This window comes from Prionailurus bengalensis, chromosome D1 (genome assembly GCF_016509475.1).
Source record: "Prionailurus bengalensis isolate Pbe53 chromosome D1, Fcat_Pben_1.1_paternal_pri, whole genome shotgun sequence".
Lineage (NCBI taxonomy): Eukaryota > Metazoa > Chordata > Mammalia > Carnivora > Felidae > Prionailurus > Prionailurus bengalensis.
Genome location: NC_057346.1, coordinates 108,357,023 through 108,377,818, shown reverse-complemented (window position 1 = coordinate 108,377,818; position 20,796 = coordinate 108,357,023). Strand labels below are relative to the sequence as shown.

The window sequence follows — 20,796 nt, the reverse complement described above, 5'->3', positions numbered from 1 at the left end:
ACGTGTGGCCACGGGTAGGGAGCCCTGGGGCAGACCCCTCCGTTTGGCTCAGAGCCCAGGGGGGCATGGGGAGTGATGTGTCACAACTTGGGCTCTGAGCGGGGAGTCGTCCCAGAGCAGGGGATGCGGGGAATCTGGCCCTCCCCACCCGTCTCCCTCCGAGAGATGTGGAGATGTGGGGTTGGTCAAGCCCTCAGCCCCACAAGGATCCCCTGTACGACTGGGATTCCCAAGGTGCCATCTCCCTCAGACGTGAGAGGCCCCGGGCCCTTCTAAGACGGGAGGCGGCAAGCCCTCTTCCCATCACCTGATTGCCCTGCCTCCCAGTTCTGGGGAGGGTTGGAGCCCTCTTGGGGGCAGGAGGGACAGGGGTCCAACCGAGGAAGGGGAGAGGGCACCTGGGCACGCGTGGTCCCCGGAAAGTGGTCCTGGGGGGGAACCCCCGCCCGCAGACACCCCTCCCTGTGAAGGATGTAAAAAAAAAGAAAGCAAAAAACTTGTTCTGCCTTTTTGTCTCCCCTCCCCCTCTGCCCGCCCCACGGCCCCCCCAGACTGCCTGCGCGTCGGCTGCGCACCCAGTAAGTGGCTTCCCTCTTCTTCGGCCGAGCCCCCAGGGGCCTGGGATGCTGGACACTGGGATCTGGGGAGGGAGCGTGGGGGGGAGGAGAGCCTTCCTCGCTGGCTTGTGTGGGGGTTGGGCAGTGGGGGTGGTGGGAGGGGAGCAGGCATGAGGGCGGGTGGGGTGGGGTGGCGTGGCTGTGGAGGGCAGAACGGGCCAAGCCAAGGTGAACCAAGAGGCGTTGGCGGAGGGCCCTGGGTCAGCATGCTCACTGAGAAAAGGAAGGCCAGGGAGCCTTGTCATCTCAAGTCCCTGGGAGGGTGGGGCAAAGACTCGGGTGAACCTATGGCAGGAGGACCCCCCCTCCCTGTGGCCGGAAGAAGCCGAAGAGCCCGGATATTCCGCTGCATCTCCAGAGGCGGCCACAAGGGGGCGGGCGAGGCACGCAGGAAAGAAGAGGAGGGTGGGGAGCAGGGTCAGGGGTTCGAGGTTCAACGTTCAGCCCTCCACAGCTCCTGTGTTGCGGGGGGGGGGGGGCGCTGAGTTCCCGTCACGCCGGGGCGCATTCAGAAGGGACAGTGAGTCTCTCAGCTGGGGGTGAGGAGGAGAGCAGGTGTGGCCACCTCCGAGCATCCCAGGGTGCTGGGCTCAGTGCGGTCTCGGAGAGAGTGTTTCTGCATGGCGTGCCCTGGTGTCGTGCGAGAGAGCACAGGAACCCGGCAGACACCGGCAGAGGGGGCCGTGCGCGCCCAGCGTGTCCCTCTGTGTGTTTGGTACCTGTGGGCGCGTGCGTGTTGAGCCCCGGCCCCGCTGGCGGGAGCCCTGGGAGTGCCGCAAAGTTGAGCATCCTTCTAAAGAAGAAGAGGTTTTGGTTTAGACCTGGAATCAGAGAATCCCGGCCTCGAATAAAGGGTCATAATTCCTAAGAAGCGTTCCCCTCTCTGGCCAGGTCGGTTGTGCTGTGTGTGTGGTCGCATGTCCGGGTGCGTGGAGTTAACCAGAGGCGTACAGAAAGGTCACACCGGGTCCCTCTGTAGGCGGCGGGGGGGGGGGGGGGGGGGGGGGGGGCAGCTGTGTGTCTGCGTGAAGGTTTCACCGCCAGCAGCGAAGCCGCGGGCGCGAGCTCACATGTGCCGCACGGGGGTGGTCTGGGAGTTTGAAAAGGACAGGCCTCTGCCTCGATGCTGAGAATTTCACTGCTGGCTACACACACTGGCACTGACGCTCCTGAGAAGACTCGGGAAGAAAACGCTGGTTGTAGGTACGGGGCGGCTGTGTGCAGGACCTCAGGGCACAACTCCAGAGGCACCGTTCGCATCCAATTCTGTTCCAGGGACGGCCTTGGGAGTTGCGCAAAGAGGCAGTGGGTGTTGTCTGGATTTCTGACTGGGTGTGGAAAGCCTGGGTGAGCGTGTGTCCCCGCGTGCGGGGGGTGGGGGTGCGTGTGGCACAGCTGGCCGCGTGCCTTAGGCCGTAGGTGTGCAGCTGTGCGTGGGGGGGGGGGAGACTCTGTGCGCCTGGGCTGGGACCGGGAGCCACAGGCCAGCGGGCCGGAACGCCGCGCTCACCCCCCCCTTGGTGCCGCAGGTAAAGGCCCTGAGACGCTCTTTGCGGGACACAAGCTCAATGACAACGAGTGGCACACGGTGAGGGTGGTGCGGCGTGGCAAGAGCCTGCAGCTGTCTGTGGACAACGTCACCGTGGAGGGTGAGCACGCTGAGCCCAGCGGGGTGGATACGCCTCCGGGGAACTGTGGACGGCCCTGTTCTTCTCGGTGACAACCGCCTGGCTTCCCTTCCTCGGGCAGCATTCTGGCAACCCCCCCGCTGCCGTTTCTCCCGAGGGGTGGCATGTCACGGGGGGGGGGGGGCCGGACGCCGTTGTCCCCGGTGCCCGTCAGCCCTGGGCCGGCAAGGCGTGCGGCCGCCGGCACCCCCACCGAGGGTGTCTGCCGATGTCTCTCCGGTGTGGCCCTCGTGTGGAGGGGACGCTCCTGGCACCCCGGGGCCCAGCCCCAGAACCCGCCCCCCCCCCCAGCCTGCCCCCCTCATCTCTGTCTCCGGTCCCGAGCAGGACAGATGGCGGGAGCCCACACGCGGCTAGAGTTCCACAACATTGAGACGGGCATCATGACGGAGCGGCGTTTCATCTCCGTGGTGCCCTCCAACTTCATCGGGCACCTGAGCGGGCTGGTGTTCAACGGCCAGCCCTACATGGACCAGTGCAAGGACGGCGACATCACCTACTGCGAGCTCAACGCCCGCTTCGGCCTGCGGGCCATCGTGGCCGATCCTGTCACCTTCAAGAGTCGCAGCAGCTACCTGGCGCTCGCCACGCTCCAAGCCTACGCTTCCATGCACCTCTTCTTCCAGTTCAAGACCACGGCCCCCGATGGGCTCCTCCTGTTCAACTCGGGCAACGGCAATGACTTCATTGTCATCGAGCTGGTCAAGGGGTGAGCTGCCGCGCCCTGCGCCGCCGGCAAGGAAGGGGTCCCCTTCCCCGGCTGACCGAGATACGGCCCCCGCCACTGGCTGAGCTAGCCAGTCCCCTCAGACCACAGCTCGAGGTTCAGGTCCCCAGCCCCCCGCCAAGATGGAAGAGTGGCACCCCCTTTTCCAACCTGGTGACTCCCCGGTTCCGTTCTTGCCTCTCACTGTCCTGGCTCAGGCGGGTCCTTTCTGCGGGCGGGAGGCAGGGCCCCGTCCCTATGGCCTCTCTTGCCTGAGGGGACCCCACCCTAGAGCAGCTGTGCCCTGCCCCCAGGGGCCCCTGCTGTCCCCACAAACCTCTCCCCCAACCAGCTCCTCGTCTGAGCCTGTCACAGGAGCCGGCTCCTCTGTGGCCCTCTGTCCCCGCGTTGTCCCCATGATGGGACTTCACACCAGAGTCCTCTTGTACTGGGCTGGGTCCCTCCACCGTGGGCTCTCTCCCTCTATCCCCTCCTCCTGCGGCACGCAGGACCCCTGCAAGCCGTAGCTCCTCCTTACCCTGCCCTCCCAGTATTGCCTCCGCCTTGACCCAGTGTCTCCTCCCTACCGCGGGGCAGGTACATCCACTACGTGTTTGACCTGGGGAATGGCCCGTCCTTGATGAAGGGGAACTCAGACAAGCCAGTCAATGACAACCAGTGGCACAACGTGGTGGTGTCCAGGGACCCAGGCAACGTGCACACGCTCAAGATCGACTCCCGCACGGTCACGCAGCACTCCAATGGCGCCCGAAACCTCGATCTCAAAGGTGGGGCCTGGGGCCTGTGGAGAAGGCCTGGCCCTGACCCAGATGCCCCCTTGGCCCCAGCAAGACCCTCCCTCCCCCACACCGGCTGGCGTGCTCTTTCACTCACGTGATTCTCCCTCTCCCCTCCTGGCCACGGTTTCCAACTCCTTCCTGTTCTTTTCTGTGTCCAGCCTGACGTTTTCCTGTCAGAGTTCTGTTCGGCTCTCCCGTGAGGCTGCCCTCAACACTGAAAGCCCGGCCGTGGGATGTGTCTCACGGGGAGCTTGGTGGCCTCACTCTAGAGCTAGGGGTGGGCAGTCCAGGGCTTCTGAAGACCTCTTGGTTGCCCAAGATTGAGAGGCCTGCCTTGGCTGAGGGCTGGAAAGAGAATGGGGAGCATAGTGTCCTGGCAGATAGCTCCCCCCGAGTGGGTGGGAGGGGACAGTTGATAAGGGGAGGGGGGGTTAGCCGCTGCGGGGTCCCTGCATGCGGCCTGTCCTATACACTGGGCATCGACTAGGCTCTGTCTGGGCACTCTTCTGGACCCAGGCTTCCCTGGGAGGCTCGGTGTCACATCAGGGTCACACAATCCCCAGGGGCCCTTAGGTAGCTATTGAAGTGGTCATTGGCTGCCCCCGGAAGGGGTGCTGGAGAGAACAGGGAAGGAGGAACCTAGAGTCAAGGCCTTGGGACAAGAGCAAAGATGAGGCCTGCAGCTTCTCCAGAACCCTCTGGGGCAACATGAGCGACCTTCTTCATCTGCCCCAAGCAGCCCTCAGCCCCATGGAGACCCCTGCGTGGTCCGTGTGACTCACATCGTCTGGGGTCTGGGAGGGTCCTCAGAGACCAGTGAAGTCACCCCCGCCTTGAGAAGGAGGACATGGGAGAAAACGGGAGGCTAGAAGGCTTGCCTGAGGTCCCCAAGTGAGCTGGAGGCAGAGTGGAACCCGGTCAGGTGCCGGCCAGATCTTTCGGCTTAGTGCTGCCAATTCTCCCAGCTTCCAGAAGGGGGCAGCATGTCACAGATTATCCCAAGCGCTGGCAGACCCAAGGGTGGTCTGGGTTAGTCTTGTGTTGCATGGAGCCAGTGGCCAAGACCCCGTCTCGCTGAAGCTTGCGCCCTGGGCCGGCCAAGTCTTCCGGGGAGTTGGGCGCGATATGGCCAGGGCAGTGATGCGTGGGATCGGATGTCCCCGAGGAGAACTTCCTGGAGTCACCCAGAGTCCCCGGCCCAGCCCTAATTGTTGGGGAAAGGGAGCTGGGTTAGAGCACTCGGGAGAGAGAGGCCTGAGGGAGCTCAGGGAATAGGGGGAAGGGAGAGGGTGGGGGCGGCGCAGACAGGCCCTCACGTCTCTGAAAGGCCCTGATTACAGGCCGGAACTGGAATCAGCTGTGTGGGAGAGAGCATGGAGCCCGGTCTCCCAGCTGCTCCCCATCCCCCAAGCACCCCACCCTGGGCATCTGGGCTTCTCGGGGAGGGGAGCAGACAGATGGCAGAGTGGAGAAGGAAGAAGGAAGGGGGGGGGGTCGTGGGATCTCTCTACGGAAGCCCGAGTCTGGGACGACCTGGCAAGCAGATGCTGGTATCCTGGGAGGGGAATGGGGACCAGGATTCAGGTTTTGACCCCTCTCCCTTTACAGGGGAGTTGTACATTGGCGGTCTGAGCAAGAACATGTTCAGCAACCTGCCCAAGCTGGTGGCCTCCCGGGATGGCTTTCAGGGCTGCCTGGCCTCGGTGGACCTCAACGGACGCCTCCCAGACCTCATCGCCGACGCCCTGCACCGCATCGGGCAGGTGGAGAGGGGCTGTGACGGTGAGTGGCGGGTGCAGGAGTTGGGGGCGACTCTGCGGGCCGCAGGAGGGCCGGCCGCAGGGCTTCGCTGGGGCAGCACAGTGGCCTTGCTTCTCAGGCCTCGCGGGAGCCTGTCCCCACAGCCCTGGGGTAGGGGTGCCGGGGGTGAAGGGTCACTCACTTTTCCCGTTGCCTCTCACCCTGGCCCCTTATCGCAGTTCAAAGCCAAGCCCTGCCGTCCCTGAGCACCCCTCCCCACCCGTGGCCACCCCCCCCCATGCCCTTGTCGGTTTTTGGCCCTTTGGTCCTGGCAGGACTGAGGGTGGGGCCTCTCACGGGCTCTGAAGCTTCCGCGCCTCCTGGGGAGGGAGGGGGCTTGGCTGAGTGGGGGGTGTTCCTTCCTCCCGCCTCTTCCAGGCCCCAGCACCACCTGCACCGAAGAGTCCTGTGCCAACCAGGGTGTCTGCTTGCAGCAGTGGGATGGCTTCACCTGTGACTGCACCATGACTTCCTACGGAGGCCCTGTCTGCAATGACCGTGAGTTCCCGGGGGGATCTGGCCCCTTCCCAGCCATAGGGACTGCCGGGGAGGAGAGAGGGTCTCTGAGAGCCGTGCTGCTTGCTTCCTTCTTATCCCTTCTTGTCCTGAGAGCACGGGGCGGGGGGGGGGGGGGGGGAGTGGGGGCGAGGGGAGCTGCTGGCTGCTGTCCACCCTCTACCCCTTGGAGTCTTTCCTTTGGGGCCTGGGCGGGATTGCTGCTGCCTGAGCCCCTGGGGCAATCTGCTGATAAGACGGCCTCCTCCCTTTGCTCGGAGCTGGCTGGACGCTGCCCCCTTCACCTACCCAAAGATGTCAGCCTCTGTTGCTCTCCCTGTGAGATTTTGGTGATGGTCTTAACAGGTTTGACTTACCTGCTATAGCTCAGGACAGGGGGCAGGCGTCGACCTGCACCCCCTTTCCTCCGGTGCCCTCGGGAGAGTGCAGCGGAAGTCTCGAATTTCCTGCCCAGAGTCGGCCCGCTCCCAAGGGGGCAGGCTCAGGAGATTCCCAGGAGGCCAGGCCGCTGGACAGCTGGCTTCCCTAGACAGCAGTCAGGCTGTTCCCGACTCCCCCCGCCCCCCGCCAAGGATCTCAGCTGTAGGTGGTCCCCTTGGAGCCACAAGGACACTCCTTAGCGTCCTTGCCTCGTTCTTCTCCCTGTCTGGGCATCTGTCTGCCAACTTGCATATTGTCTGAGGCCCCTCCCTAGAGAGGGCACTGTCAGCGGCAGTTTCTGGTACCCTGGCTTGGTGGCCAGCAGTGGGTTAGGGCTTGGCAGAGGGAGGGCAGCTGGGGCAGGAAGTGGAGAGAGGGTGACTCCTATCTGAGGGGGGCTGCGGAGTTTCTCTCGGACGACTGGCCTGCGGGCAGCAGCGAGGAAGAGGGCAGTCTTCTCAGGCATCACCTGAATGGTCTTCCTTCGGGGTAGCCCTGTGGAGAGACCAGGGGTATGGCCAGTCAGCTGCCTGGGAAAAGACACACACACACACACACACACACACACACACACACACACACCACTCAGGACTGGGCTTTTTCATTTTACAAACATGGGGACCGAGGCCTGGAGGGGTCAGTGGATTTCTGGGGGTAGTTAATCGCAGATGCGGGCTAAGAACTGGGGTCGGTGCCTTTGCTTCCCTGCCACGTCTTGGAGCCGTAGTCATCCGGGCACGAGTCCTGAGTTTCTTACGGGATCCACCTACAAGTTCCAGGGACTGGGTTCTTGGGCAGATCTTGGTTCTTCCTTCTCCGTGGGAAGCATGTCCTGCCCTCTTCCTCAGCACTGTTGGGGGGCTCTGAGGCCTGGCCCAGGCTTGAGGATCTCCGCTTCCTGTTCCCATCCTGTCTTCAGGGTTTTCCTCGTCTGACCTGCTCCTCTCTGGTCCTCCCAAAGCCCCCAGACGATGTCCCCCAGGGCTCAGGGACACTGGAGCCCTGGCTCCCCAGGGAAGAAAGACAGGGCGGGGCCTCTTTCTATCCAGCTCACTCACTGTGCACAGATCTGGAGACGGTGGTAACTTTGATGCGTAACAGTAATAATCCCCACTGGTTGTTTAGCGTTTGGCAGTTCACAAAGCTCTTTTAATTTATTCCTCAGTGAAGGCAGTGGGCTGGAGACCGACCGTCCTGTTTAACTGATGGGGAAACCGAGGCCACTTGCGTGCCCTAAATTCTCGGGTGCTGGGGGGATAGAGTGCGGCTGGAACCTGGGAGCTCCTGACTCCATTACCTCCTGCTGCTCATTTAGTCCCGGGTGGTGGTGCTGAAAGTGGGCATTTCTTTTTTTTTTTTTTAATTTTTTTAATGTTTATTTATTTTTGAGAGAGAGAGACAGAGACAGAGACAAAGTCAGAGTGTGAATGGGGGGGTGGGGGAAGGCAGAGAGAGAGGGAGACACAGAATCGGAAGCAGGCTCCAGGCTCCGAGCTGTCCGCACAGAGCCCGACGCGGGGCTCGAACTCACGGACCGCGAGATCGTGACCTGAGCCGGAGTCGGATGCTCAACCGACTGAGCCCCCCAGGCGCCCCTAATAGTGGGCATTTCTTGCCTGGGATGCAAAGGATCAAGGTCAAGAAGTACTGCTGCCCACTGTCACTACTACACTGGCACACACCGGAGCCTTCTGGAAGCGGGCATAGAGATTGTTGGGAATTTAGGGAGTTATGTCATCTTTCAGCGAGGGTGGGAAGAGAGGCTGGGACAGCTTCTTCAGGTTCCAGGAAGGCGGGAGGCAGGGAGACTCGGGGCTGGGGAGCAGGGCATATCTTGGGAAGAATCCCCGTCCCCGAGCACTGGTCTGTGTCTGGTGGCAGGCCTGAGCAGAGCCGTGGAGGTCAAGACAAGGTGGGTGCAACCTGGCAGCTGCTGGGATTCTGCCTGCTGCTTCCCCCGATACCGGCCCTGGGGGACCTTCTGAGATCTCTGCCCCGGAAGGGCAGGGCAGGAGCCTGGGGCTGGGGGCTGTGCCATTACTTCCCAAACCGTAATTCCCTCTTCTCTTGGGATCGTGCCTCCTAATTCTCCACGTTCGGCTCTGTGTCTTGTTCGTGCTGTCCCTCTATGGCTGGTCTTCTTGGGGCCCAGCCGCTGCACAAGGTCAAGCAGGAACCTGGCCGAGAGGCCTGTTCAGTTCACCCTGCCTGAGTGTGAAGGCCCTGGGAACAGCACGGGGCATGAAGGGGCCCAGAGCCGGAAGAGAGGGAGGAGGGTGGGAATGGCCAGGGTGTCCTCAGAGCGTTGGGGTTGTCTGGTGGGGGAGAGACTGGGGTGGGGAGACGTCTGACCTTCATTCAGGACAACCTTTCCCAGCTTGTGGCCTCAGTTTCTCCGTCTGTAACATGGGGTGCAGGACCTCTGTGTCCCTTTAAAGTTCAGTAGTCTGCTCTGGGAAGGCAGGAGAGATCAGAGGAGAGAACCCATCTCTGCCATGAGAGAGAGGAAAGTGGGGGAGAGAATGGAGGGGAAGCTAGAAGGAGGGACACCGCTTGACATGGGGCTGAAATTCCAGGGCCGGGGTTTGGGACCCAGGCGCTCCCATCAGGCCTGCTCAGGGTTCTGTCTTCCAGAACCCCCCTCTCCCAGGATATCAGCTCTTCCCCATGCCTGCCCTCCTCTTCTCATCTCTCCACTTGCTCTGTTCATCTCCGCAGGCTCTATTGATGTCTTGCACACCTCTCCCTCTCCTCTTTTACCCTCCGTCTCCCCCCCCTGGCTCCCCAACGTCACCCCCTCCAACTCTCTCCACTTCCCACTCACTGATATTGATTGGCCTCCAGGCGGTTTCCCTTCCTCTCCTCTCACCGCCACCGGCTCCTCCCTCCTTCCCTCTGGGACCATAAATTTTCTGCCTGCTCAGAGCTGTGTCAGTCTCTATTCCAGAGCCTGGGGCACCAGGATGGGATGGAGAGGGCAGGCGGACAAGGCTTCAGGGGGCCCCAGCCCCGCTTTGCAGGCTGCAGTGTCTCCTTCCTCACGGAGCCATGTTCCACCTCGAAGCCTTCCTTCTCTTCTGGGGACCCCTTTCTTCACTTCTGAAGGGCCAGGGGCCAAATGGGGCCACGTCCTCCCACAAGGTTGGGGAGGTGACCTGGGCAACAGGGGAGCTGTCCTGGGTGCTGACTGCATTCAGGCGTTCCCGGCGGGCTCACGGCGCTGGAAGATGAAATTCAGAATCAATTAGCAGGAGCCATCCCTCTCCTGCCTGTGTGCCCCCATTCCCTGTCCCCTTTCTCACATCACCTCCCCTTTCCTTTTGCCCTTTCTTCACCACCCCTCCTCACTCTACTACCCTGTTTCTTTGGCTCCTTCCAGGTCCCTCTCCACCTCCCTCCCTCTTCCTCTTTCTTGACCCTCTGCCCCCCACCCCCACCCCTTCCCTGGTTCGAGGAGACCATCGTCTCACTGAACCCAGATTGATGTGGGTGCAGAGGTCACATCCAGATGAAGGGACGGGAGTCTCTCTGCACTTACCTCTTGGGCTATGACAGGTGCTTCCCAGAGGTCCCCAAAACTCTGCGGTGGGGAGTGGGGGGAGGCAGATCCCAGTGGAGGGGCACCTAGAAGAAGTGGCTTCCTCGGCCGAACCTAAGTGACCCAGGAAGGGTTTTGTCCTAAGTGGGACACTCAGTGGACAGGTGTCCTGAAAACTCCGTGGAGGGAGAGGTTGAGGCCGGGGGAGGGGAAGATCGGAGGCATCCAGCGAGGGTGTGCTGGGTAGGGGAGCACCGTTTTGGGAAGGTAGTGAGAAGACTGTACGTGTGTGACGTGTCTTCCCCCTGAGTACCTGTGAGGCTCTGGGTCATTGTTTTTGGAGGGTGAGCTGGGAGGAGGTGTCTGTGTGTATGTTGGCTGTTCATCGCTTGCGGCCGAACACGTATGTGTGCGCGCATGTGTGCCTCTGTGCATGTGCACACCTCCTGCCCCTCCCCCGCGCCGAGTGTGAGTCCGTGCGCCAGTGTCTATGAGCACATGTATGCATGTATGTGTCTGAGCCTGTGTGTGTGCCTGCGCGCTCACTGGTGCCTGTATGGGCACGTGGGTGTCTCCATACCCGTCCACATCCTAGCGTGCACGTGTGTTCCGAGGGGTGCGTGCAGAGGTGGCCGTGGCCACATCTCTGCGCGCTGGACCAGAGAGGGCACCACTGGGGTTCGTCCAGGTGCGGGGGAAGGGAAGGCGGAGGAAGAGAGCTGCCTCTCTTGCTAGCCTCAGTCCTGTTCAATTATTCAGCAGGGCCCCTTCTCTGGAGCGGGCGGGAGGGGAGCGCGCGCGCCCGGGCGCGGGGGAGGGGCGGGGCGGGGCGCGCGCAGAGGAGAGGCGAGCGCCAGGCGGGCTAGCCAGGTGCCGTGCGGCGGAGCTGCCCAGCGCCGCCCGCAGATCGGGAGCCGCTCGGGTCCCTCTGCCCTGCCCCCTCCTCCTCCCGCGCTCCCTCTCCCCTCCCCTCTCCGCTCCTCTCCTCTCCTCCCTCCCTCTCCCTTCCAGCCCTCAGCCTCTGCAGCAACACTCCGCTGCCTCCATCTCTCCACCGGAATCTCGCAGGCTCGCGCCTTTCCTCTGCTCAGTCCCGCTCCCCTCCTCTCCTCTCCCCTCCTCTCCCTTCATTCCCCCCCTCACCCGGATTTGCTTCCCTCCTCCCTTTTCCCGCCCCCCCCCCCGGCCGCTCCCTCCTTTCCCCCCCGGCCTCCGTCGGGCGGCAGCGGCAGCAGCGGCGCGGCCGGCCCTAGTCTCCGTCGCTCTCCCGCTTCTCCCCTCCAGCCTCCCCCCTCCCCCGGCTCGGTTTTTCCGCAGGATTTCCCCCGCTCTCCCATCCCTGCTTGGCCCCCGCGCCTCCCCTACCTCTCCACCCGGCACCATGCCCCCTCCCCCGGGCGCTCCCCCGGGTTTCTGACGGCCCTCTGCGCCGCTCCGACCCCGCCGGGATGCGGGCAGACCCCTAGCTCCTCGAGATGGACCCAGGCGTCCTGGACCTTGGCGTTGCCGCTCCGCGGACCTCGGATTCCCCGGCGGGATCCAGTTGATTTCGTTGGCTCCGGACCGAGGCTTGGGCTCTGGTTTTCCTTCTCTTCACCCCTACCCCCCCCTCCCGGGGCTCGGAGCCGGAGGGGGGCTTCGCGGGGCTGCGCAGCCCCGCGTCCCCGCCCCCGGCCATGGGGCTGTGAGGCGGCCGCCCCCGGGCCGAAATGCCCCCCGGGGGGAGCGGGCCGGGGGGGTGCCCGCGCCGCCCCCCCGCCCTGGCCGGGCCCCCGACGCCGCCGCCGCCACCTCTGCTGCCGCTCCTGCTGCTGCCGCTACTGCTGGGGGCGGCCGAGGGGGCCCGGGTCTCCTCCAGCCTCAGCACCACCCACCACGTCCACCACTTCCACAGCAAGCACGGCACCGTGCCCATCGCCATCAACCGCATGCCCTTCCTCACCCGCGGCGGGCACGGTAAGTGGCGCTCTGCCGTGGCCGACCCCCCCCACCCCCGTCCCCCCTCCCCGGGCCTCCCGTGCGCGCGGCCCCGGCCCCGCGGGCCGCACCCCAGCTTGTGCGCGCCGAGGCCCGGCCCCTCCGCTTTGCGGGCCCGCGTTCCCTCACCTACCATCTCCGGCTCCCAGCTCCTCCTCGGCCCCACCCTGGCCTCTCCATCACCCCCTGCATCGGCCTCAGCTTGGCCGTCATCGCTCATTTCTTGCCTCACCTTCACCTCCTTCTCCCCATCTCGGTCTGTCAACCCCTTCCTGTTTCCGCTCCCATCACCTCCCCATCTCTGTGCCTTCATCCTGGGTCCAGCTCACCCCCTACCCTGCCCTCTCCTCCACCTCTGCCCCTCACCGTTTCTCCAGCCGGCTCACCTCCACCTCTGCCCCTCCCTACCTTGCCACTGCTCGTCCGGCATCTCTGGGCCTAGTTTCTCATCTTTGTCCCCCCCCCCCGGCTGTGCTCCCCTCCGCCCCATCTGTCATCTCTGCCTCTGACGTGTCCCGTCTCTTCCTCTCCCACCTCTCCCATGTCCGCCTCTATTTCACCTCTGTCCCCCCCCACCCACCCCGTTTCCCCTCTGACTGGCCTTCCATCACCCCCCAAACAGTCAGCTCCCTCCCCTGCCCCAGCCCTCTCCGGGCCTCATCTCTCCTTTGCAACCCCTCTGCACCTCTGCCCTACCTGCACCTCTGACCCCCAGCGTCTCTCACCTCTGCAACCTTACTGCTTGGAACTCACACTTCCCCCCCCCTCCCCGCCCCAGGCTCCCTATGATCTCCCAGCCCAATCTCCCCACCTCCCCTCATCCCGGTCACCCCCTCAACCTGGGCCGGTCCTCTGTCACCTTCCACTTCCTGTCACCTCTTATCTCAGCCCCTCATAACCCTTCCATCTCAAAACCGGCTTCATCTTCCCTCTCAGACCTCATCAACTTCCATTTCCAACCTCTATCACTTCTTGTTTCCGCCCTGTATCACCTCCCGCCTCGGCCCCCCATCACTGCATAGCTCCAACCCTCAGGTTCTCTGTGTGCCATTCCTTCCTAACTCCGTACCTGCCGCCTTCCACCTCTGTCCTCCCTGGTCCCCGTGACCCCTCGCTTCTCGTCACCGCACCCCACAACTTCCAGCCTCTGCACTCTCTCCATCACTGACACGTCCTGGCACTTCACCCCTCTTTCCCGTGCCGGACCCCATCGCTTCCCAGCTCAGGTCCCTCCTTCCCAGTCCAGATCAGACCTGTCACCTCCCGTCCCGGAGACCCTATCGCTTCCCATTTTAGTCCACACATCACGTCCCTTCCCTGCATACTGGCATCCCTTTCCATAGGGGACCCGTATCCCCTCCATCTGTGTACCTCTCTCCCTCCCACTTCTGCACCTCCTCCCCTCCCATCTCTGCGCCTCCTTCGCCTCCTGCTCCTGTCCCCCCATCACCTCCCACCTCGACTCCCATGGTGTTCTGACATCTCCAAGCTCCCATCACCTTTTATCTGGACTCCCATCGTCTCTCATCACTGTGCTGTCACCAGCTCTCACTCTGTACCCTTGTCACCTCCCATTTCTGTGCGTCCATCACTTTCCATCTCTGCCCACCCATCACCTCTCTTTCTTTTTCACTCCACTCTTGTTCCTCCCTCACCTGCCATGCCTGTGTCTTCGTCGCCTCTCCTCCGCGCCCCTCCCGGTCCACCATTTCTGCGTTCTTCTCTGCCTCCCTCGTGCCACTCCTCCTCCGTCCATCTTTGCTTCCCAACCTTTGCCCCTGTGTCCCGCCCAGTCTTCTCACCCCCTTTCCTACTCTATCTTTTCCTCTTTTTCCGTGCTCTATTCCGTCTTTGTCCACTTCCCAAGAGTGGCCCCTTCCCACCCTCCTCTCTACCACCTCCCTCTCTCTCCCCCAGTGTACCTCCTCTCGTGTCTTCCTAAGACTGGGGTCCTCTCCACCCAGCTCTCTGCTCGCAGGTCTCTCTCTTCCTCCACTTCCCCAGCCCACACCTTCTCTGGCTCTTAGCCCCCTTTTTTTCTCCCCACAAGCTCTTGGGCCCTCTGTGCCCTCGTCCCTCCTCTTCATTGTCCCCTCTGGCTCCCCAGAGGCCCAGTGATTCCTCCCGAAGGGGCCCAGATAGGACGTGATCCTTCTGGGCACTGAGGCGATGTGCAAAGTGGTGAGATGTAGAGGGGAGGCCGGGATGTTGGGGGGGGGAGGCAGCGTGCGTGCAGTGAGGAGCAGAGGGCCAGAGGTGAGAGAGGAGGAGGCCCAGGAGAGGCGAGCAGATTGGAAGGAGGGGCCTTCCTAGGAGCTGAGTGGCAGAGGAGGGCTCAGTGAAGGGGCTGGGGTCAGGATGCAAGGAGCTGGGAGACCGGGAGAGAAAATGGAGGAGAGAGCATGGAGGTGGCGGGGGGGTGGCGCTGCTAGGGAATGTTGGTTTTGGGGTTGCCCCAGAGATGGCCACCCCCTTGCTGTGTGGAGGAGAAAAATAGCCCCAAGAGGGCTAATGGCTGCCCGGTGCCACAGGGCAACCGAGGAGCAGCCGCAGGACACAACTGGAAGGTGGTGGGAACCGGAAGGGAGGGACCCATGGAGGGTTAGGCAGGTGAGAGGAAGGAAGAGGGGCAGAGGGCAGATAGAAGAGTTGGGAGGAGGCCCTCTGGCTGGCCCCACCTCTGTTCACCTTAGTCAAGAGAGGAGGGGAAGGGACAGGTTTCTCTTGGGACACCCTGCTCGGCTAGAGGAAGAGGCCAACTTGGGAGAGCTTTCTAGACCAAGGGGCATCCTCCCTCTCTGCCCCAACGTCTCCCCCACATCCCCCGGGGTGAGGGAGCCTCTCCTTCTGCACCTGCTTCCCTGCGTCCTTTCTCTGGGCTTCTCCCCGTATTTCTCCTTGCCTTCCTTCCCCCCTCTCCCCCCTTCCCTCCTCCTTTCCTCTCTTCCCTCCATTTGCCTCCACCCCTCAACCCCTCCTGTTGCATAATATCCATATCCACCTGCCAGACACCCATTGACACCCCTGCACCTGATGTCATCTGGGCTTGGGTGGGTGGGTGTGTGTGTGTGGCAGTGGGGGGACCAGTACACCTGGATCCGAAAAATGCCCCGAGGGGGTGACACTCTCCTGGTCCTTGACCCTGATTCTGGTTTCAGAGCCTTTCAGCCCCCGACCTTTGTTTCTCCTACTCCCTGAAGCCAGGGATCCATCACTCCAGCTTATGAAGGGGGCCGGCATTTATTTTGATTCTGCGCATGGGTGGGTGAACTTGGGGTCTGTGACTGGATGGTGTGGGGCCCAGAAATGGGCCAGAGCGCTGAGCCCAGGGACTGTGGAGACACCCCCCACTCCCCCACCGCCAGGGTAGTGAAGGTCCATTTACAAAGAGCCAGAATGGGCTATGGGCACCTAGGACCGTGGCTTTTCTGGATTGTGCAGAACGTTTTATCCTCTCATGATTTCGAGATCTACCAGAAGGTTTCTGTCATGGCTTCTGATGCAGCTGGGAGACTGGCAGACGGAGGGGCTGCATATGTAGTTTGAACCACAGGGGCATCACTGCATGGCTGGTTATTCACATGGAATGAGTTTATTGTTTGGGTCTGGGTTAGCTAACCATTATTAATGGTTGTGTGTGTGTGTGTGTGTGTGTGTGTGTCTTTCTAGAATGCAGGTGTGTGGGAACTATATGGAAGATTCTTGATCGTTTAGTGTCTTACTGGGTCAGTGAATTTCTGCGTCCAGGAGGCCCAGACTATGCGGGGTGTGGACAGAAGGTGCCAGCCCTGGGCTGTTGGCGGTGGGCACCTGGGCCTGTGACATCTTGCTTCTGGCCAGAGGCTCTCTTGTCTTGGGCTTTGGGGCTGTGTGCCCCCCCCCTGCCCTGTTGTGCACTATGGCGCTCACTAGGTACATGGGGAGGTCAAAGACAGTGGGTCTGGGCCTCCTAGAGTTAATATTCTGGGCCTTGGCTTAGGCCGCTCTCTTCTCCGGAGCCCTTTCTGGAACCTTTCAGAGGTTCTAGATGTGGTGTGGTGTCCTGGGCTCCTTGTCTCCATGCCTTCCCCTCCAGGGGAGTCTGGTGGCCGGGGGCATACAGGACAGCTTGCAGAGGGGCGGGGGGGGGGGGGTGGGAGAGGCGAGAGTTATCTCCAGGGCTCGGGGTCCGGCTGGGGAGCAACCAGAAGGGACCCGGCAGAGCCCCATCCCCCTGCCTGCCTTCCTCCCCTACCGGGATGGAAGGAGGCGCCCTGCTGGGGGGAGAAATGTCTCCCCAGGGTAATTACTGCTGCCCCAGTCCAATAAGCCATTCAACCTCGTCGGTCTAAGACGGTGTCTCTCCACCCGATTCCCCCACAGTGTAATAAACGCCCTTAGGCTTTAACAGGCCCGCCCCGCTTAATAAGCCAGCTGCAGCGTCAGAACAGCTGGGTAATAAAGCCCCCGGGGAAGCCGGGCTGAGCGTGGCCTGGGCTGGGGACTGGAAGGCTGTGGGCAGGTGCCCTTTGGCCTTGGGCGTGGGGACGCTGGCCGTCCAGTCCTGCCCTCGCTGCCCGCCCAGGCCTGCCTTTGTGCACTTTTACCACGATGTTTGCTGGCCGCCTCGTGTCTCCTACCGGAGTGTGCCTCTCCACGCTGGGTCTTTGTGTGCGGCTGGGTGTGTCGTCGCCTGGGTGTGGGTGTGGGTGTGGGGTCTGCGGGTGCGTCACTGGGGATGTGTCTGCCGTGGGGCCCGGGGCTGGGGGTGCCGGCCGGGCCCCCGATCCCGGAGGCCTCACTGCCCCGTGGGGCACGGGGCCTGCCCGCTCCTCAGGCCCTGTCTGGGTTCAGGCCGGGTTCTGTCCAAGGTGATGTACTGTCTGGGGTCCTGGGGTGGGGAAGTGAAGAGAGAGGGCCTCCCTTCCCTTAGACCTGGGAGGTTTGGGAACGGGCTCCACACAAATGGGGTTTGGCAGGTGTGAGGGACCAAGAAAACCAATGAGCCCCACTCCCCACATCTACCTGGGGGCCCCCCCGGAGCCCATAGGGTGGAGAGGCAGCGGCCTCTGGTCCGGGAGGCCGGGTCAGGGGGCCGTGTGGAAGAAGGTCAGTAATCTCTGTTCCCCTGGCCCTCCCCACCCCCCAAATTTGGACTAGCAGCTTGTGAGTGGAGGGGGAAGGGAGGACCCTGGGTATGATGGTTGCCATGGAAACAGCCGGTTTTCCAGAGTGCTGCAGTGTTGGGAATGGAGAGACTGTTGCCGGCTGAGAGGCCTGCCCTGCACCCGGCCTTCAGGCCTGGCCCCTTCCGGGCAGGTGACCCGCCTGGGGTGGGGGTGCGGCTCACTGTGTACCCTGCCCCCAGCCAGCCCTCCACCCTGATCCTGGGGCTCCCTCCTGACACCGGGGCCTCCAGCCCCCACCCCGTACCGCACCACCCCCCCCCAAGTATAAAGGATTCGTGGGTCTGGAGGGGCCAGAGCCAAGCTGCCTCTGTCTGCTGAGGGTGCTCTCCCAGTGACTCGCTGTGGCCAGATGTCAGTTTTTAGACGTCGAGGTGGTTCTTTCCTGCTTGCCCTGCCCTGGGGGCCGGGGTCATCTCTCCTCTCAGGCCAGATCTGGGGAGAGGGAAGGCGCTGATGACCAGCGCTCTGGAGAACAGTTCCTTCTCCCCTAACCCCTGCTGCCTCTTTGGGACCCAGGCAGGAGTCTCCCCTTCTCCCCTCAGCTCTTCCCTGGGCCTGCAGATGGTGTAGACGGTACCTCCGTCCAAGGCATTCAGGGTCCCTCTCCTTCAGGGGCCTAGGGGCTTCCTGGGGTAGATCCCACTCCTCTGTGATTGCCCAAACTGCACTGGGGCGCCTAGACCCTAAGGTGAGAGACCCCAGGGTGCTTGAGGGGTCTGGCCTTGAAGGGGGTGACCAGCTGGGCTGCCGTCTTGACAGAGTTTGTTCCTCGGAAGTGTCTAGGCCCCAGGCCCTCCTCAAGTCTCCCTCGGGCCTGCCCTCCCTGGCTCCTAGCTCCCTGACCCCACACCCCAACTTCTCCTACCCACAAGGCCCCACTTTCCTCCCAGCCTACTTCAGGCACGTGCTCTCAGGCCCCACCGCCTTTCTCTCTGGATAAGTCTTCCCCTAAACCCCTCTCCCCTCCCCCCCCCCCAAGAAGTGCTTTGAGAGGAGTCGTTAGTGGCTAATTATTTAATTAAGCATTTTATGAATCTCATCTGCTCTATTTAGGTTCTAAAGAATGCAAGATATTTCCCTTCCTTCTCTGAAGGCCCCCCGAGTAGAAGTCCTCTAGGCTTCCCAGACAAGGCTCCCTTCCAGGAACCTGGGCGTCCAGCCCCCCACCCCCATCCCAGCCAACGGTCTGCCCCTACCTACCCCTTCCACCCCCCAGGGAGCCCAGTCAGCCGCAGGAGGGAACATGGCAACTAATGGGGTTTATTTTGGGGCTGAGATCGTTAGGGACCTCACACCCGCCCCCGGCAGCCGGATGGAGGAGACTGAGAGGGGAGAGAGGGTGGGGTGGGGGAGGGCAGGGAGAGGGAGCCTTCATCTCTGGCTCCTGTTCTCCCACTTTCTCTCACCTACACCCCTCTCTGTCCCTCTCTGTCCATCTGTCTCTCTGCCTCCTTCCTCCTCTGGCTGTCAGTCTCTAGTCCGTCGTACCCGTCTCCCCATCCCCCAAGGTCTGTCTCTTCTTTGATGGGTAAGGCTCCAGGCACCCCCTCTTTGGGCCCCAGGCAGCCCCCCTCCTAATTGGGAGTGAAAGCAAGGAGTCCTGGACAAACTGGGACCAGGATCTCCAGGGGCTTGGGAGGAGGTGGGGGCAGGCAGTGGAAGGGTGCCAGCCTGTAGGCGATGAGTCAGAGCTGAACACAGCCCCTGCTCCACTCGCCATCGCCTGGGGCTCCTTCTGCCTCAGTGCTTGCTCAGCTTGGCCTCACGGAAGCACACACCTCCGATCTGTCACCTCTGCCAGCCCTGGGAGAAGTTGAGCCGGTCGGGGCCCAGGCCCCCCCGAGGTCGGTCCTGCCTGCCCTCGGTGCGCTTCTCAGTCCCCTTGCAGCCTCTCTCTGGGCTCCCTCTCTGTGCCACTCTCTCTGTCGCCTCTCTGTTTTGCTGTAATTACAGCTAGAATCCTTGATGAGGCAGCTACGTCTGTCTGTGCGCGTGCGCAGGCCCTCCACCGGGCACCCGCCCGCCAACTGTTCCCTGGGATGGCAGGGCCTGGTGTCCCCGCGCTCTGGTTGCAGCCCCGAGGACCTGCTCGCTTCACTCTCCTGAAGTCATCTCTCCTTCTCCCTTCTCTCTGCAGCCGGGACCACATACATCTTTGGGAAGGGGGGAGCGCTCATCACCTACACGTGGCCCCCCAATGACCGGCCCAGCACGAGGATGGACCGCCTGGCCGTGGGCTTCAGCACGCACCAGCGGAGTGCTGTGCTGGTGCGGGTGGACAGTGCCTCGGGCCTCGGAGACTATCTGCAGCTGCACATCGTAAGGATCCTGGCCCCTGACCCCGCGCCCCCCCCCCCCCCCCGATCCGCTCAGTCCCCTCACCGCCATGGGATCGGCACCTCAAATCCCCCCCTCTCACCCCGATTCCTGGAGGTTCCTCTGCGTGGTTCTGCCCCTGAGACCTAGCCCCTTCCTGTTCTGCACTCCCAGAGCCGCCCTGGCCGGTCTGACGCTCTCCGGCTCCCCACTCCCTGGCTCTGGGTCCTCTGACCTTCCTGAGCAGAGGGGCCTCCTTGAGCCTTCTGGGCCATTCTCCTGCAGCCCGCATTGTGACTCCCCCAGGGGCTGCTGCCTGCTCCCCGCTGGGCCACCCGGGGCAGCCCACTGTGTCCTGCGCCTGTTCTTGCCACGCTTCTTGAGGCCGCCCCGCCCCAGAGCAGCCGCAAGGCACGTTGCCTGAGATCCTGCTGCTGTCTGTGCTCCGCCTGTAACCTCTGTTCCCATGACCTTTGCCCTCCCGGCAGCCCCTCGACCCTGCCTCCCCTACAGCCTCTGGCCTCTTCGCCGCACCCCACATCCTTATCCTGGCCTCCTGCCCCACTTGGCTCTGGCTGTTTCGCCGGGCTCCCCTCCTCCACATCTGCTTCTTCCCAGTGCCTCCCTCTGGGCCTCCCACCAAACCCGCCCCCCATCTGCCCACCCTCCCCCCCCAACGTCATACCCTACCCGCTCCCCCTGCCATACCCACCTTTCTTGCCATATACCCCCTACCTGCCACACCCATTACGCCCTCCACCCGCCCTACCTCCCTATCTGCCCCATCTGCCATACTCCCTCCTCCATCCACCTGCCACACCACCCCCCTGCCCCGTCCTACCTGCCGCACCCACGGCTCCTCTCTCAGTTTCCATCCTAACTCTAGTCTTCGGGTAGCCCCTTGTCTTCTGTGACCCTCTCCCCTTCTGGTCCAGCCCCACACCCTTCCCTCTGGCCTCTGGCCTTGCCCTATTTCATTTCTGCCCTTAGCCTCTTCCCTGTCCCCTCCCCACGGACTTAACCCCTGGGCCTCTGACCTCAGTCTCCGTTTCCACCTCCAAGTCCCCTTACAACTGCGTCCTTTCGCCGCCCGCCTCCCACATGCTGACCCTGGCCCGGACTCCCGAGCTGGGGGGGTTGAGTAGGGTGGCCAGGCCCTGTGTGCTGGAAAGGTCTGGGGGTGGGGGGTGGGGATCTGGGCTTTAAGGGGACCAAGGAAGCATGTCTGGGCTCTTGGCCTCTCCCCCTGA

The 20,796-nt window shown here is 62.9% G+C and overlaps 1 protein-coding gene and 1 long non-coding RNA gene across 14 annotated transcripts in view; one reads left to right on the top strand and one right to left on the bottom strand.

Moving 5' to 3' along the window:
• The window catches only part of NRXN2 (neurexin 2), a 100,296-nt gene that overhangs the window by 53,128 nt on the left and 26,372 nt on the right, over positions 1-20,796 (top strand). For 7 of the 13 annotated variants that reach the window (XM_043581589.1, XM_043581590.1, XM_043581591.1 and 4 more), the window contains 7 exons: positions 552-578; positions 2,147-2,266; positions 2,633-3,014; positions 3,609-3,799; positions 5,420-5,593; positions 5,990-6,109; positions 19,368-19,549. In XM_043581589.1, the coding sequence (XP_043437524.1) occupies positions 552-578; positions 2,147-2,266; positions 2,633-3,014; positions 3,609-3,799; positions 5,420-5,593; positions 5,990-6,109; positions 19,368-19,549 (1,196 nt within the window). Of the gene's footprint in view, positions 1-551; positions 579-2,137; positions 2,267-2,632; positions 3,015-3,608; positions 3,800-5,419; positions 5,594-5,989; positions 6,110-11,779; positions 12,042-19,367; positions 19,550-20,796 lie in introns of those variants that run through there. The other 6 variants (XM_043581595.1, XM_043581593.1, XM_043581594.1 and 3 more) reach the window with 3 other exon arrangements.
• Positions 9,468-11,066, bottom strand: LOC122483971. The gene is made up of 2 exons (XR_006297512.1): positions 10,086-11,066; positions 9,468-9,767 (listed from the first exon to the last, which is right to left on the bottom strand). It is a non-coding gene; the product is annotated as an uncharacterized LOC122483971 (long non-coding RNA).